The sequence below is a fragment of the Malus domestica genome, chromosome 16 (genome assembly GCF_042453785.1).
Source record: "Malus domestica chromosome 16, GDT2T_hap1".
Lineage (NCBI taxonomy): Eukaryota > Viridiplantae > Streptophyta > Magnoliopsida > Rosales > Rosaceae > Malus > Malus domestica.
Window position 1 is genome coordinate 3,959,897 of NC_091676.1, and position 19,205 is coordinate 3,979,101.

Here is a 19,205-nt window from a genome sequence, read left to right on the forward strand (position 1 = left end):
TTTCTTACTTTAATCAATTTATGCGAACATCTCCCTGCAGTTTAGTATTGAACTCACTAAAAATATATATTATCATTGCATTCATGTGAATTGCAACTTTACATAATAAGTCATAGCTCTTATAAATTCAAAGAGTTGTATAGTTACCAAGGCCGGTCCTAAGTTTTTGGGTGCTCAATGCGAAGGCTCAAAATATGGTTTTTTTTAATACGGAAACATATGTTTAAAAAAAATTATTTAACAAGGGCTGAAACCCAGTTGAAGCTGGGGGCTAGGCCCTCACGTTCAAATTATATTACTTGAGAAAATATACAGGGAGGACATGGTACCTAAACCCTGACAGTCAAAAGTACATGATATAACAAAAATTTCCTATCAAAATTATCATTCCAACACATATTATATATTATAAAAACCCTAACATCTATTATATTATAAAAGCCCTAACACATAGTCATAACATATTAGAAAAATTGATAAAATTGAAACTAAAAATTGGGTTTAAAATGAAATCAAATAATTCAATTCATCAACAACAACAATTCTATACATCAATTATCATATAATTATATGTCATTTGCAAAATTTTATATTAAATTATGAATTAATAATTCAAATTTTAAAAATTAGTTTACCTCAAAACTCAAAAGGGTTGGTGAATGGTGCAGCGCTAAGGAGTTTTGGGAGTTAAAATGTTGCACTTGCAGCCAATGGAATTGGGAGAAAAGGACAAAGACGACAAGAGAGTGGGGTGGTCCCCTTATGTTCTTTTTAAAATGCCCAAAACTTGGGCCGTTACATCTTTTGTCAAACTTGGGCTCTTGCCCTGCAGCCCCTATTTTGGGCTCTGGACACTGACCTGTTGCCATTGGGCCTGGGCCGGGCCTGACAGTTACAACGTGAATGACTATCCCACAATTTCTAATCGTGCTCACTTATATTTATATTATATTTTTATGACAAAATTACCATATTACTCCTACATTATTTGATGCATTATTTTGGACTGCCTTTGAATTTTTTTGTTTTGGGGGCATTTTTATCTAAATTTTTTTTGGTGAAACCGTGACCCCAAATTGGGGTTGCTGACTATATACATGTAATGATTAAAGAATGTCATGTGCAGCTTGATCCAATGGTGGATTGCCCTTTGACACGAGGTTCACATGAGAATGTAGGATTTGTCTTTCCTGGTAATTTCTTATAGGTTGTATGTTTAATGTTGAATGATGAAACAAAATTGGTAATGTTTGGGAGACTGAAGACAAAATTTACAAATTAAATTATGTGTCACTAATAAGAATGAGCACGTTTATCAACGCTTAAGCAATAACCACTCATTAAATTTCATGTCCTTTAGTTTTAAAAATTTTGTTTACAAATTTAATCTCTCTAACATTATGCAACAAAATTATTTAATATATTGCTTTACGTAAATCAATAAATTTGAAAGTAAACCACCAACTCCGCCACTGAAATTAGTTTTTCGATAGCTATGATTCCATCCAATATCTACAAGGGTTTTTTTATCACAAATAGTCCTTGAAATCGACTCATCTCATCAAGATGGTCTCTGAAATTGAAAATTGATCAATGTAGTCCCTGAAATTGAATGCCGCAAATCAATGTAGTATTTCTGTCACAATTCCGTCAAAAATTGTGTTAAGTGCTGATGTATCAAGTAATTGGATCTCATAAGTCTAATTAAATATTATTATATAAATTAAAAATATTTAAAAAATAAAAAATAATTTTTTATTTCTATATAATTATAAACTTATAAAAAACAAAAGAAGATTACTGTTTATCTTATCCCCACCCCATTCGAGCAACACCCAGCCCCCGCCCCACCCCTACCCCATCTGCAGTATTCAACTAAATTAAAACAGTTGAATACTTCCTCCTCCCCACCTTGACCAAAAAAAAAAAATACTTCCTCCTCCCCTACTCTGCATTGCGGAGTGATATTTCTCCTCTCGACTTGGCTTCCATAGCCAGAAAGCTTACTTCTGAAGCAGCAAAGAGCAGCAGGAAGCAATCTCCGTCTGTCCCTCAATCTCCTATGACTTATTCTTCAAGCATGAGCGGCCAGTTTTTCCCAAGCCCTATGTGGAGCTCTTCGTCGTCGCCGGGGAGGAGTCCGGGGAGGTTTGTGGAGTAGGAGAATTTGGGTATGATGGTGGATTATGGCTCTCAGAGATCGTCGCGTCGTTCGTGGAAGCCGCTGTTGGATACAATAACGGAGAGATGGGGCGGAGGTGGGGTGGGGGCTGGGTGTTGCTCGGATGGGGTGGGGAAGAAGATAAATAGTAATCTTTTTTTTTTTAAAGTTTATAATTATATAGAAATAAAAATTATTTATTATTATTTAAATATTTTTAATTTATATAATAATATTTAATTCATGAGACCTAATTACTTGACACATCAGCACTTAACTGAATTTTTTACGGAATTGTGATGGAAAGACCATATTGATTTGCAGCATTCAATTTCAGAGACTACGTTGATCGATTTTCAATTTCGACTATCTTGATTGGATTGGTCAATTTCAGAAATTATTTATGTTAAAAGCCTTATCTTCAATTATTTTTATGTTGGGACAATATCAATTATTGGCAAAATGTCTGCTGTCAAGCGGTCAAGGTATGCAGTAAATAAACTAAATAAAGTAGTCAATTTATGGTTTTTTTTTAACAAAATGAGGATCTTCTTCGGATCCTCTTTATGAGAATACATATGATCTTTTAATCGTATTTGTTCATCGTAAAGACATGTCATTTGACTGTGAGCGGGGTGGGTTGAAATGCCTTTAGCCTTTCCATGTCACACCGAAGACAGTCTTACCCTTCAAGGTGTAGGATATCTCATACTTAGGCAAAAGAATACATAACAACTTACATAACACAAATATATTGTTACCGTAAAGTCTCGTGCTAATAATCAATGTTCTAAAATCCGCTAGGCGCTAGTAGTGCGGCAGGCAGGGACCTAGTGCCTAGACGGCTAGACGGAGCCTAGGCGAATTTATATAAATTTATTATATAGCTTATAAATAAATGCATATTTACACCTAAAAAAACTATATTCCTATGGATAATAAAATAATGATAAAATGCAAAAATAAAAGTAGAAGAACACACAAAGAATATACATCCAAAAAGACCTTGTATGTATAGTTATTTACAAGGAAAACCCTATAACCTAAAGATGATAAAAGATTCGACAACTTCTAGATATTTTGTTTAATTTGTTATATATTCTCAATCCATTATTTTATTAAACAAGTCTTTCTCTTTATTCATTGAATCATTTCTGACACCCCAATTGTCATCTTCTTTTTATTTATGCCGTCAATTCCAAAGTCTCCATCCCTTATCTTCATTAGGGGTGGGCACGGTTTGGTTCGGTGCGGTTTTGAGTGAAACCGAAATCTTTTATTGTTCAGTTCGGTGTAGTTTTAAACGATTTCGGTTTGATTTTTAAGAAAAAATGAACAATTTGCAATTTAACATATTAATAAGCATTTCCCAGTAGCAATAGGAAAAAGACATTTGTTATGTAAACAATTAGCATGTTGCATGCAGTTGTGATGTTAAAATATGGTTTGTGCAACAAAATGGTGTCATCATGCTTCAAATGAGTGGACTTCATTAGATCATTGTTCGACTCTTGATAACATGATTAGTCCACCCTTTTATATTTATGTGTGTGTGTGTGTAGATGGTATAAAATAAACAAAGGTCCTTCAAGTTTCGGTTTTCGATTCTAAGTGCCCACCCCTAATCTTCACTTCTCCATCAAACCGTAGACCCCTTGGTTTAAACAACCCAATTACCCTCTTCCTACGCTTAGGGCGGTCTAGAGATTTTTTAGTTCCGGAGCGACACCAAAAAATGTATCCTCACTTTATATAAGAAAATTATTTGGTGTCACACGTAAGACATCGATAAAATTATACTTAGAAAAATCACTTCAAACTTAATAATTTAGAAACACGGAAAAACTAATTTATTTTGTATCGTGAGAAGGAAACAAAAAAACTCTGGGTTTACATGTAGATTGATATGAGTTTTGTTTTCCATCTAAACTTTAAAGTGTTTTTGTATAAATTGTGAGGTGTTTTTTCTTATTTATTTACTAACCTTGTCAACAGGGGATTAAAAAAATAATGATGTTTTTTAGTCTTTAATTTATATGTATAAGTAATAAATGGGTACTAAATTAAACTTTTTGATGACATATTATATAATTTGCAAATTTGGTTTAAAAATTTGGTCAACGCATTACTCTTTGTTGAAGATTAGACTTGAATTGGAACAAATGTTTAAGAATAACGACCCACATAGCTACTAGCTACTAATTAAAAATAAATTAACAACCAAACAAAAATTCGTAAAAATTGAAAAGAATAAACATGCACTTAGCATCTCAAACTTAGGGCCTCTCGTTAATTGATTCTAATTAAACTTCTTGATCATTTAGCCAAATTTTATATATTTATACTCTTATTAAAAGAAATTTGTAAAAATTGAAAGGTAAATAAGCTACATGAATACACTCAATTTTTCTTCGTAAAAGTTTCTATCACTCTTTTTTTCGTCCCAAAAGAGAAATCATTTTTAGTAACTTGTGATCTTTCTGTAGCTTGCTTCGGTGTTCATGTGAGAGGATCAGAGTATATGCCGCTACTTGGCTCCGACGATCCAACTTCCTTCTTATTGGCAGTGCCCGATTTTGAAATATGATGTAATTTTTTATTGTCACATTCTCATTCTTACTACTTAATTACTTATATTATGAGGTGTTCTAATTAACTAAGGAGAAAAGTTCTTGATTTCGACAAGGGTTGTATTTCAAGGAGCACATATAGCTACTTGCATTTTGTTCGGATGTATTTGCGGTTCATCATCATTATCTTCAGGTCGCTGCTTGATGAACAATTCCTGCGTATGCTTTCTCAGTAAAGCAGTAAGCTTTAAAATTCTGCTTTCTGTAATTTTTTGAGGATTAGATTTGTAGAGCTTGGAGCGAAACCCTTTGACACGAGGTTCACGTGAGAATGCAGGATTGCCCTTTCCTGGTAATTTCTTATAGGTTATCTGGTAATTTCTTACTTTAATCAATTTATGCGAAGATGTCCCTGCAGTTTAGTATTGAACTCACTAATAATATATTTTATCATTGCATTCATGTGAGTTGAACACATCGATACCTCCTTCCAAGTGTCGTTAAATCATGTAATCGTCTGCATTTACATTGCTACTTGAGGAGACAGACTTGTGCTTCTGATATACTTTCATCCTTAGGCACTAGGCAAGAATTACAATTATAATTACAATTAATTTCAATTGGACGACTTTTTCTTTTTTGGGTCAAACAAGATCACTTCCATTAAAAACTAGTACAAGGAGCAAAAGGACCCAGCAAAACAACAAATAAAGCTAAAGGCTCAAGCAAAAGGAGAGCTCCAACCCAATATATAGCGGGTAGACTTCACAAACTTAGGCCCGAAGGCTGTAAAAACAAACAAGAAAATGCATAACAACTTACATAGCACAAATATATTGTAACTGTAATATCTCGTGCTAATAATATAAGAACATAAGTTAATACGAAACATCATAATAGTGGTTATACACATGTCATATAAGTCAATTCTCCTCCAATAAACAAACATTTAAGAACAATGAATGTTAGTTTAACATAAACCATTCATTGAGTTGGATGATACCAAATAGGTAAAAAGATTTGGAATCAAACATGTTGGACCATCGACCCTTATCACATTAATATTTTACATTTACGTACACATGTCATATAAGTCAATTCTCCTCCAAAGTCAATTCTCCTCCAATAAACAAACATTTAAGAACAATGAATGTTAGTTTAACATAAACCATTCATTGAGTTGGATGATACCAAATAGGTAAAAAGATTTGGAATCATACATGTTGGACCATCGACCCTTATCACATTAATATTTTACATTTACATACACATGTCATATAAGTCAATTCTCCTCCAATAAACAAACATTTAAGAACAATGAATGTTAGTTTAACATAAACCATTCATTGAGTTGGATGATATCAAATAGGTAAAAAGATTTGGAATCAAACATGTGGGACCATCGACCCTTATCACATTAATATTTTACATTTACGTGTACCTATCACTTATATATTATTTTTTGAACAATCGATATATATATATTAAAGAATGTTATGTTCAGCTTGATCCAATGATGGATTGCCCTTTGATACGAGGTTCACATGAGAACGTAGGATTTGCCTTTCTTGGTAATTTCTTATAAGTTATTTGTTTGATGTTGAAGAAACAAAAATAGTAATGTTAGGGAGACCAAATTTAGAGACAAAATTTACAAACTAAATGATGTCACCAATAGGAATGAGCACATTTTTGTCAACGCCACCTAAGTAATTAACTAATCATCAACTTTCATGTCATTTAGTTTTCAAAATTTTGTTTACAAATTTAGTTTTCCTAACATTACTCAACATATTGTACTTAAATCAATAAATTTTGAAAGTACACCACCAACTCTGCCACTGAAAGAGTAAATTGTAGCAATGATCCTTCAACTTTAACCAAATTGGAGCAAAGATCTCTTAACTAAAAATTCATTACCATTGGTTCTTAAACTTATCAAAACGTGCAGCTATGGTCATTTTTGTCAATTCTGTTAGAACTTTCGTCAAAGTAAGTCGCGTAATATGCATATAAGGCTAAATCAATAGGCAAATATGGAAAATTAAATAAGAAAAATTATATAAATGATCCCTGAATTTTAACCCAATTGGAGCAATGTCCCTTAAGTAAAACTCATTTTGACAAAATTTCGACGGAATTGACGAAAATGACTATAGCTACATGTATTGATAAGCTTAGGGACCAATGGTAATGAACTTTTGGTTGATACATCATTGCTCCAATTTGATTAAAGTTGATTAACCATTTCTATAATTTACTCCCATTGAAATTAGCTTTTTAATTTTTAATAGATATGATTCCATCCAATATCTTCAATTATTAGCAAATTAGCTTTTCTATTGAAATGACTCCATGCAATATCTTCGTTTATTGGCAAAATTTCTTCTGTCAAACATATGCAGTAAATAAACTAAATAAAGTAATCAATTTATGATTTTTTTAACATTCATTAAATAAACTAAAGTCTCTAATGAAAAGATGTGTTATTTGATTGTGGTCATGGTGGACGACAAAAGAATACATAACAATTTATATAGCACGAATATATTGTTACTGAAAAATTCATATCACCATGTACACAACATCACTCAAGTGATCATTAATCCAAACACTCGAACGATTGTCGCAATGAACAACAACAGACTTCAAACAATTAAAGTGAGCAACCAAATCATTCCAACGAACCAACAACCCGTGTGGCGGCCTCAAAGATTTCAAAAAAGCCAATTTTTACTACTTGCCCGTGTGGGCCTAAAAAACATAACCAATTTTCTCAAAAAAGTTTCCTCTTTTTTTCTCTCTTTTTTTTTTTTTTTTTTTTTTTTGGTTAAACGATAGATTTGTTATATTAAATTTAGATTAAAGAACCGACAGAATTCGAACCCACTTCTTGGTGCAAAGACAATACTTCTCTTTACTACTGTGGTAGAAGGCCACTTGCTCTCCCCTTCCGTCTTTTACTCCTGCTTTCTTCAATTCACGCGGCAACCAAGTCAAGCAAAAGAGAAGGGATCGCAGCAAACAAAACTACTGAAAATCAGATATACTAAAATTGCATTTCATCGTTGTGTTTGCCTTACGGGAAGGCTCTTCCTTATATAAACACTACAAATCAGACTTTACACCTATGAAGCAAAACTTTATAACCTAAACTACAACTGAAATCACACAAAGACAGCAGCACACCTGCTGTCATTTACAGAACACATGTTCACCAATATTCATTCCCGTAATGGTAGCACATGGGAAGGAGAGATTTTTAGGTCATCTCTAACCGAGGGCTGGCCAGAGGGCTCGTTTTAGCCATCTGGCCCTCCATGATTCCCCAAGATATTAATATTTTAATTAACAGTATAGGGCCATATTTGCCTCCGTCTCCAACCGAGGGCCAGAGGGCCAGAAGGCTCGTTTTAGCCCTGTCACAAAAAACCGTCTCCAACCGAGGGCTAAAGGGCCATAGGGCCAAACATAATTTATTATTTAAAAGCTACAACTTAATTTTATTTAAAAATCATGTTGGTTAGTGTTGTATAATTTTTATGTTGGTTAATGTTATTTAATGTTGTTTCATATTGTTTAATTTTGTTTCATGTTACTTAATTTAATTTAATGTTGTATAATGACTTAGGAAGTTATAGGAAAAAAATAGAATTTAAAAAAAATATGAAACAAATTTTGTGAAATAGAAGTTATAGGAAAAAAATGGAATTAAAAAAAAAATATGAAACAAATTTTGTAAAATAGAAGTTATATGAAAAAAATATGAACCAAATTTTGTAAAATATAAGTTATAGGAAAAAATAGAATTAAAAAAAATTTGAAACAAATTTTGTAAAATAGAAGTTATAGGAAGTTATAGAAAAAAATAAGAAAAAAAAAAGGTTTAAATTCATAAAAAAAAAAAAAGAAGGGTTTACAACGGCTAGTGGCGCTAGCCATTGGAAGTTTAAATTCAAATTGTTATTTCTGTCGGTTATAACCGACAGAAATAATGTATATTATATTATTTCTGTCGGTTATAACCGACATAAATGAGAAACATTAAAAAAAAAATAGCCAGCCCGGGGCTGGCTGGCTGGCTGGCCGAAAGCAGCCAGCCCTCCAACCCTCTCCGATCCCGTGGGGCCCTCCCAGATTCCCGAGCCCTCTGGCCTAGCCCTCGGTTGGAGACGGTTTTAGGGCTATTTTCGGCCCTTTGGCCCTCTGGACCCTTCGGTTGGAGATGACCTTAGTATGACTAGTATACAAGATGGTACATCACGTATTACTATACAAATGATGGAATATGTATGTTAAAAAGTTATTAACTTAAAAAATAAAATTTTTTACAATTTACATAAAAATACATAATATATCATCCATATTCCCGTCACAATACAAAAAAATTCTATGAGAAGATGGAGAAGATGATGAGACCACATGCTACCAGCTGTCTTTCCTTTCCAGATATGCATAGCTGTACAGATCTATATATTTTAACAAAAACAACTCCAGTGCATAGTCAAAATGCTGAGGACTTTATACGGGTTGCGAGTCGACAGATTCGGCTCGTATGAGTCGGTGTGGGTGTGAAGGGGTAGGTTCGGTACGGTTACCGTACCAAAACCTTTGTACCAATTACTGTACCAAACTTTCGGTATACCGAAGTTCGGTATTGCCAAAAGTTTAGTTGGCATGGTATGGCAATGGTAATTGCCATTTTGTTTTGGGACTAAATATGTTTTTGTTTTTTTAACCCAATTCAAGGGCAAAACTTTTTTTTTTTTGTACCTTTATCTCATACATTATAGATTAAATTCATCTATTATTCATCATTCATAATTCACACACATAATAATTCAAATGAAGCATTAAGATTCATCATGAAAATTAAGCTTACAATCCAAATAGAAGTTACGAACCAAAACAAATAGAAGTTAACAATCCAAATAGAAATTAAAGTTTCAAACCAAATGAAAATTGGAAGTAAACTTCAAAAAGGAGAATTTATTGATCAGTTATTCAAGCTTGAGATGTCGAAGCTTTTGGATGAGACATTGAACTTGTAGAAGATTGAGTTTGTGTCAAGCTTACATTACAAACAAAGAAAACATATTAATTAGTAGCAAGAAGAATTAAAGTTGAAAACCATTTAATAACAAATTTACTAAAAAAATTAAAGCATATCTTTCTTGTTTTCTCTTCTTCTATTTCCTTGTAAAATTGAAGCATATATTCCGTTGGTCCTTGTAGAAGTTTACTTCACCTGCCCTAAGCCACCCACTAGTACACACTAGTGCCTCCATTATTTTAGGAGTCAATGATACTCTAAAAGGGTTCACAACCCTCCTACCTAGACTAAATGCATTTTCACTAGCAACAGTAGAAGTGGGGGTTACAAAAATATTTTGGCTATTTGTGAAAGAATTAGGAACTCTTTTGTGTTTGATTTCCACAATTTTAAGAGATCAAAGTCACCAACAACAATGCTAATATAAGTAGGGTTTTATTTTCAAATTATTGGAATATTATAAATATGTGTTATATAATTATGTATTATATAAATTATAAATTATAAATTATATTGTATTTTCGGTATGGTACGGTAATACCGTAGTAATGGTATTCATTACCAATACCGTACCATGAAATTTCGGTACGGTACAATACCGTACCATAATCGATTGGTACAAAAAATTTGGCACAAAATCGGTATGGCACGGTTGGCAATTCGGTTGGCAAGGCAATTTGGCAAAAAAATCCACCCCTAGGTGCGATGCGAGTCAAGGTGTAGAATTTGTAGATCAAGCTGGTGACGCGGTTAGTGGGCAAGTGAGATGCATGTTCATGGTTGGTGGTGCGGATCGAGTCTGGTGCGATAAGGGCAGGGTGATCGTGGATCAGATCAAAGGGTGCAGATGGTGACGGTGTGGTGCAGGTTCTGGGAAAACGTGAAATAGCAGGAGTGGTGATGCAGATCAGGTGCGGGTGTCCTTTCTTTCTTTTATTTTTATTTTTATAATTTTTTAGGTTTTTTTAGATATAAACCCTTATAACTCTTATTTCCTATATAAAATTTCACCTAATTATAAACATCTAAATAAAATCCAAATTTAAAAGTGATTGCCATGTAGGAAAGTAATTGACCTATTAATACAAATATTTACACCTTGTACCACAACATTCAAAATAAATCAATAAATATTATTACTCACCTTAATTACAATGAACAAATAATTTATTGCATATTATGCATATTATTACCCCTAACACATACATATGTATATATACATATATACGTTCAAATGTATATAGTACTACCACAAGCTCAATATATATATAGTTTACCTCTATATATATATATATATAGAGTACTACTATACGTTCAAATATATATATATATATATGTATGTATGTATGTATGTATGTATGTATGTATGCACAATACTACATATATGATCAAACATATCATACTAATTAATCTACCTATATGTAAATTTATGATGAGCAAATAATATATATTTTGTAGGTATTTTATTTTGTATGTGTTGATGCACAAAACCGGAGGGGTCTTGGAACAATGTAAATCCGACTGTGAATCTGCAAGAAAGTAAAGAACACAAGATGTATCGTGGTTCACCCCAATGTTTGGGCTACGCCCACACTGATGTTGATTGTATTTCTCTGTAACTGTATGTATGGATTACAAGCTCAAGGGGAGTCCAATGTTTGGTCATCTGCATTGCCAAGCTACGTCTTCTTCTATCACCCATTGATGAGATATTGATGATTTTTAGGAAATAAAAACACTTTGAAAGTTAGAAGATTGGTGAATATAGATGATTATTGAAGGTTTGAATGTTGTGTGATGGTTTGATATTCAACTTGTGTTTATATAGAGGATGATTGAAGGTTTCAGTTTCATGTGTGTAGGTTTGTGTTTCATGTGTTTTGTATATATGTTGGTATGCTTTTCGTGTGTGTCATGTGTTTCACATGTGTTCATTGTGTGCTTCATCTTTATCATGTGTTTTGTATGTCATTCACATGTGTTTTGTATGTGCTTCATATGTGTTCTGTGTGTTTTGTGTGTTTCATGTATTTTGTATTTATACATTTGTATCATGATTTTCATATTCTTCCATAGTGTTTCGTGAGTTTCATGTATCGATTTAGTGATTTTTCAATATTTATTGGAATTTAAATATTTTTAGATAGTCTACATAATTTTCATATTCTTCCATAATGTTCATAAAATTAATTTATGATAGTCTACATAATTTTCTTTTTTTCAAAAAAGTTAATTTAAGAAAAAAATTAGCCCAAATTCATTCTTTAATAATCTGGGGCTAAAATTTTAGGCCAAAAGGGTTGGAGCAGAAAAGTTGTTTTTGAGCTAAAAATTTTAGGTTTTAGGCCAAGGGTTGGAGATGGTCTTAGAACCTAAAGGAACTGGCCTTAGGGCCGAATGGAACTTGGACCTTCAGCTCGTTTACCCTAAACCCTAAAACCTATTGGACCCAAACCCTTCAGGCCCAACCCGGTTGACCCGATTGATCGGATCATATTTATATATATTTTTACTTCGAATTCACTCGTCTTTTCTTAGTTAGTTCCTTATATTTTTGAGCTATTTACGTTATTTTTGTGTTTATAGGATTTGTTATGCAAAGAAAATAAAAATAGCACAAAAGAATCTTGCTGCCAAAAATACTTTCCAGCTTATACCTTGAAAAGAGCACTAAAGCCACACACATGATCACCGCATGCGTGTAGTCATTCCATTACTGCAGAATCTCATCAGTCATCAAGTGCACATGCTCAGTGAAGATTATTTTTCCTTTACTGTTGCTATGTCGAGAACATGAGAAAGGAAAAAGGGCTGATGGCATTCTTCTGTGGCAAGGAAGAATAATAAATAAAAGAATAAAAGAAATTGTGGACATGCCAGCAAGCACGTGGACTGCAGAAGGAATAAAAACAGAAAAGAGAGTGGGACTCGGACTGGCTGGCAAAGAAGTGGGGAAGTCAGTGCGGGGAAAGCAGAAAATAAGAGTGGAGAGAGAGCACTGAGGCAGTGCGGAAAGAATAAAAGGGCAGGAGGGCAGGCTGTCGAGGGGAGAGCGAAAAAGAGGGGAGACGTAAGAAGGAGAGTGGACGGACGAGGAAGGTCAGAGGGAAAGGGAGAGCACGGTGCAGAGAAAGAAAAAAACAGAAAAATACAGATAGAAGGCACGGGGGAAGTGAACGCAGGGGAAAAGTCAGTAGCACAGCAATCTAAAGGAGGAGGCACGGCAGAGAGCAGGGAGAAGAGGCTTCACTCCATTTTTCTTGGTTTTATCTTCTCGAACCCATGTTTAACTTTTGGTTTAATTTGAAAATAATGTGTAACTAATTTTTAGTAGTTAGGGGCTGTTTTGAAGCCCCGAATATGATCGTAAATTTGTTGTGATATTTTGTTTGAATGACTTTTATGAAGGGATGAAAATTGTTTCACTACTTATGTCATTGATAAATTCTTTATGTGTTTCTGTGGATGCATACATAGTGAGCATATCTAGGATTTTAATGCTATGAATATATGTCTGCCTGCCCTTGTTGAATAAGGACCTACATATGTTCTAGAGTAGCACTTGTTAATTGTGGTTAACATGTGAAACGATTTCTAGGATAAGTAAGACAACACCAGTACTTACGATGCCTTGTGATGACTCAAACTCTTTTTATTCTTAATGATTTCTACTTGTTAAATCTATGAACACACCATTCTAGATTGCATGCTAGGGACTAAGTTAAGTTAAAAACGTCATTCTCTTAACATACTACGTAAGAAAGAGTAATAGGTTGAGTTCTAACAGTGAGCCAACTTGAGCATCTTTATCCGGAAATAAAAGGGATTTGAATGAAACATAACATACTTACATGATTATTTGGTGGTGGATAGCATGTCCCCTAACTCATTTTCTTAACTTGTGAATTAAAATCTATTGGTATTATTTAAAATCGGTTTCTGTACTGTTTTTGTATGATTTAATTTAAATAGCAAATCAACTCCAAAAATCCCAAACATTTGTGTGAGCATAGCTTGGTGTGTCTAGTTTATGTGTATAAAATTTCGTTGCATTCGGATAAGTATAAGTTAGTCTAATAATTATTGTTTGGTGGCTGGTCAGTGGAGACAGCCACCTGTTTTTGTGACATATTAAGTATTTGGATAAAACAATCTTCTGCGGGAAAGACCCTTATTTTCATATGCTACAATTGACAAATCTTAGTGTTAATAAGGAAAATTAATAGGATTATTGTGTGCTACTTTGTGGTGCGTTATAATTACTACCAAATTTTTGGCGCCGTGTCGCCGGGGATTGTTATTTCTGATTGCTTATATTTTATTTTTATTATTGTTATTTTTATTTATTTTTATTATTTTCTATTTCTTGTCTATTTAGTGTTTTTGGTTTTGTTTTTATTTCAGGTACTCTTTGTAGTACATGCATACTCGAAAGTCTAAGAGCATTGATCTAGCTTCATACGATCCAGAGATTGAACGAACATTTCGAAAGCTTCAGAGAAAAATCAAGCAAAAGTGTGCATCGGCGTCTTTACCACCATCTTCTCCACCACATTTAAGTTCGGAAGAGGAGGAGGAACCACAAGAAGGCATGGCTGATAACCGTACATTGAGGGAGTTGGCAATGCCAAATACGGATCAACAACCATTGTGCATCACATACCCCAATGCAGGAGGAGGATTTGAGCTTAAGTCCGGCATGATTCACTACTTGCCTAAGTTCTATGGCTTCTCAACAGAGGATGCCAACAAGCATCTCATGGAGTTTCACGTGGTATGCTCAGGAATGAGACCAGCAAATGTGGATGAGGAGCAAGTCAAATTGAGGGCATTCCCATTTACATTAGAACCCAAGGCAAAGGAGTGGCTTTACAATTTACCCCCGGGATCAATGAACACCTGGAACCAGGTGAAGCAAGCATTCTTGGAGCAATATTTTCCAGCCACCAAAGCTGCAAGCATAAGGAAAGACATATGTGCAATCCGACAACAACATGGAGAGCCCTTTGGAGATTACTATGAGCGATTCACACATTTGGTTGCATCTTGTCCTAATCATCAAATTTCAGAGCATCTTTTAATACAGTATTTTTATGAAGGATTATGTGGTACTGATCGTATAATGCTTGATGCAGCCAGTGGAGGAGCATTCATGGACAAGACACCAATAAATGCTAAGGCATTATTAAAGAACATTGCTGGCAACACACGACAATTTGGAGGGAGAGATGAGCTACCTTTTAAGAAAGTTAACGAGGTAAGTGCTAATTCTAGTATTGAATTACAATTAGCTAACTTGACTAATCTTGTGCAACAGGTTATTGTGGCTCCAAAACAGGTGTGTGGTGTATGTTCAATGATGGGACATGCCACGGACATGTGCCCTTCGTTGATGGATCAAGGTGGTCTTGAGCAAGCTAATGCATTAGGAGGATTTCAAGGGCAACAAAGGCAAAAGTATGATCCCTATTCCAACAACTATAATGTAGGATGGCGCGATCATCCACACTTAAAATGGAACAATCAAGACAACGGACAACAATCTGTTCCCAACAACTATAACCGTCCGCCTGGCTTCTTTCAAGCAAGACCGCAGGCACCATTTCAGCCTCAACAACAACAAGCTCCAAGTAAGTCTCTTGAGGATTTAATTGCTTCTTTAGCTAACTCTACTCAATCTCATCAACAGAAAACAGACAAAGCAATTGAAAACCTTGAGCGCCAAATGAGTCAGTTAGCAAGTTTGATGGGGCAACAACACCAACCAGGAAGGTTACCAAGCCAAACTGTGACAAATCCAAATGCGGAGCAGTTAAATGCTATGACTTTAAGGAGTGGAAAAGAAGTTTTTGAGCATCCAAGGATGCAACAAGGGGAGTTACAAACCAAAAATCTTGAGCAAGATGAAGCTTCAACAAAAATTGAAAAGTCTTCTAAAGCAGTTGAATTAAACAAAAAAAAAATTCTAATACTGTAAGAAAAGAAATTCAAAATTCATTTAACTCATGTGTCCCTATTCCTTTCCCTCGCAGGTTTATGAAGTCAAAGAAAGAGCAAACTGATAAGGAAATCTTGGATACTTTCCGAAAAGTCCAAGTGAACTTACCTCTTTTAGATGCCATAAAACAAGTGCCCAAGTATGCAAAGTTCCTTAAAGAGCTTTGTACAAACAAGAGGAGATTCAATGATCAAGAAACTGTGGCATTAAGTGAGGAAGCATCAGCTGTTTTGCAAAGGAAGCTACCACCAAAGTTGAAGGATGCCGGTAGCTTTACCATTCCATGTGTAATTGGAGGGAAAGAGTTTGGGAGAGCATTGTGTGATTTGGGGGCATCCATCAATCTGATGCCATATTCAGTGTATGAATCATTGAACCTTGGAGAGTTGAAGGAAACAAAGGTAATAATCCAGTTGGCAGATCGTTCAAATAGATATCCGAAAGGCTTATTGGATTATGTACTTGTGCAAGTGAATGAGCTTATTTTTCCTGCTGATTTTTTTGTTCTTGAGATGGAACATGACCCTATGCCTACTGCACTTCCTCTTATATTGGGAAGACCATTCCTTAGAACGGCACGTACAAAGATTGACGTCTATGATGGTACCTTGACCATGGAAATTGATGGAGAAATTGTCAAATTCAGAATCTTCGATGCTATGAGGTACCCTAATGATTTTGAATCTTGTTTCTCTATTGATGCGTTTGACTATTTTGTGCAGGATTGTTTTAATGAAAGTGTGGGACAAGGTAATTTAGAAAAGGTGTTAGTGCATAGCATTACACATGAAAAGCTTAATACTTTCGAGCACATTGATGAAGAATTAATTCAGACTATGGCAGATCTTGAGTCTCTTTCACCAATTCGTGGTAAGTGTTCTTCCTATTTTATTTCTCTTCCTACTTCTAACGAAAAAACTCTTCCTTCTGTGATTCAGGCACCCAAATTGGAGCTTAAACCAATTCCTGAACATTTGAAGTATGCATTTTTGGGAGAGGATGAAACATTACCGGTCATCATATCGTCACAACTTTCAATAGAAGAGGGGGAAAAACTGATCCGGGAACTGAAGGATCACAAAACTGCCATAACTTGGAGCATTACAGATATCAAAGATAGCAATTGGAGAGTCTGTACAGACTATCGAAAGATAAATAGCACCACACGCAAGGATCACTTTCCACTCCCATTCATTGATCAAATGGGCGTTGCACAGTCCAAATGGCATCCTCCGTGGAAATCCAAAGTGCAAAGACCGGTTACATGTTCAAAGTGAATGGACATAGACTCAAGCCATATTACGAGCCTTTTGCCGAGCATGATGTGGATGTTGTACCTCTCCAAGAACTAGTTCCCTTTGGATGAGTACTGGAGGCATCGTCCGGCTGCAAGACGTTAAAGAAAGCGCTTCTTGGGAGGCAACCTAAGCTTTTTATCTTTCATCTTTATTTTGAATAATTTTAAATGTTCTTGTTCTGTTTTTCTCGTGATTTCTGGTTTGTGTGTTTAAGTCCTACTTTTGTTCCTTTATGCAGGTAATGATGTTGCAATCTCTACCACAACTTCTTGCAAAGTACTTGTACATTCATGAAAACGAAAGGAACATTAAGCGGATAAATACAAGAGGGAGCCTTCACATAGGCTGCTTAGGAGTAGTCGGCGGAGCTTCAGCAGTCGGCGGGGTCACGGAAGGAGGAGGTATCGGAGGTTGATCAGTTGGAGCTTCACTACGCGGTGCCGCCCCAGAAGACGAAGGCAGATGCGGTTGGAACAAACCCACAAACCTCCGGTGATCAAGTAAAATCTGACCATCATTTTCCTGCAGCTGGTCAATTTTCCTCTTCATGTTTGTGGCATAATTGTGTGCAAGCTTGTGCAATTGTTTATTTTCATGCTTGAGTCCTCTAATCTCCTCTTTGAGACTCTGTATTTCAGCCACCAACGATTCAACGTGACGGGTTCGAGCAAATAGGCGTTGGGCCATGTTGGACACAGAACCCGCACACTGCACGCTAAAAGCCAGAGACTCCTTAACCGCCAATTCATCAGACCGTCTAGCGAACAGTCTGTTATCTCTGGGGGTGACAAGGTTCCGGGCCACCACCGCAGCGGTCATGTCATTTTTCATCACCGAATCCCCAACAGTAAGAGGACCAGTAGGGGATATGAAAGATGGGCGCCATATGTTGTCTGGTGAAGGCGGAGCTGCCTCTTCACCAATGTTCAAGTCAAAACGACGATCGGAAGGGCCAGACATTTTTCAGAATGGTAAAGAAAAAAGAGATCGGATAGATTAAGATTTCGGAAGTGTAAGATGTGAGTGTTTACAGGAGGGAGCTCAAGTGTGTTGTGGAACAAAATTAACGCCTTTATAAAAAGAAGAAATCAAAGAGGCGCTCCTCAGAAAAAGAGGCGTCCTCTCGCAAATCAAAGAGTCGGGGCTCCTTTCTCAAAAGCCGGATTCTTTTCTCAAAAGAGGCGTTTCATTTCTTAAAATTTGGGCTTGCTCAGAAACCACGAGCCGAACCCCGGATTTCAAAAGATCAATTTGTCCAGACGTGTCGTCACTCGTCACATGCAACTGGCAGCTTTGCGGAAATTACGGGCAGCTTTGTCAGAAAGCGCGTAATTTGTACTATTCATCCATCCACCGGCTGCCGACAATGAGTGAGGGAATAGTTCCGGTTGTGAAGAAAAGTCATATAAGTATCTACCTTCGCCTTCCACAGCAAAGGCACACCCTCTCAGCACTTCTTCATCTCCGAGAATGTATTTCCAACACACCCTCTCGAGTCACTCAGTTTTCCTTATTCCTTGGGGTACCTCTGCAAACAACCTATCCAAAGCAAAAGTATTTCATATCATGAAGGTTGAAAGCAAGAGTATCTCATATCATGCATTCTCCATGTCCTTTTCCTTGTCTTTGTTCTAACCTGCAGGACATGGAGAAATTGCTCTCGAGTACTCGTCTTCCACTGCTGATGTACTTCCAAAGAAGCTGCCACATCTACCTGTAGAACAGATAAGGCAAGCGAAAATGATACCAGCAGCATGTGGAGACAACGTGCAGAAGAAACAAGCAGAGAAGAATGCAGCTTGCATAATCAACCCAGCATAAGAAGTCTGAGTTGAAGAACTAGAGAAGCTGCCACATCTGCTTGGAGAACAAATAAGGAATTGAGCCTGCACAATCAACTCGAGAGTAGAAGGAATCTGAGTTGAAGAACTCAAGAAGCTTCAACAACATCGCCAAAGAGCAAAGCCTCGCCGTACAATATCATCAAATCATCACTTGCAAGTAAAAAGCTAAGTGTCACCCAGTTCAAGAGGAAAGCTGTGGAAAGTCAACAAGCACAACCAATTATCACTTATTAGTTCTATTCATTGTCTTTTATCGTGATTTTCAATTTTTCGTTTGCATT

The 19,205-nt window shown here is 35.6% G+C and overlaps 1 protein-coding gene across 1 annotated transcript; it reads left to right on the forward strand.

Moving 5' to 3' along the window:
• Positions 1 to 14,204: 14,204 nt before the first annotated feature.
• LOC139192767 (uncharacterized) lies at positions 14,205 to 17,495 on the forward strand. Its single transcript, XM_070815435.1, has 6 exons — positions 14,205 to 15,041; positions 15,102 to 15,712; positions 15,817 to 16,446; positions 16,505 to 16,532; positions 16,721 to 16,912; positions 17,319 to 17,495. The coding sequence occupies exons 1-6, from the start codon at positions 14,205 to 14,207 to the stop codon at positions 17,493 to 17,495; spliced, it is 2,475 nt and encodes an 824-aa protein (XP_070671536.1).
• Positions 17,496 to 19,205: the final 1,710 nt, after the last annotated feature.

Coding starts and splice junctions, on each gene's coding strand:
- LOC139192767 (XM_070815435.1), top strand. CDS start 14,205: ATGCATACTCGAAAGTCTAAGAGCATTGATCTAGCTTCATACGATCCA. Junction 16,447..16,504: donor AGAATCTTCGATGCTATGAG/GTACCCTAATGA, acceptor TATTTTGTGCAG/GATTGTTTTAATGAAAGTGT. Junction 16,533..16,720: donor TAATGAAAGTGTGGGACAAG/GTAATTTAGAAA, acceptor TCTGTGATTCAG/GCACCCAAATTGGAGCTTAA.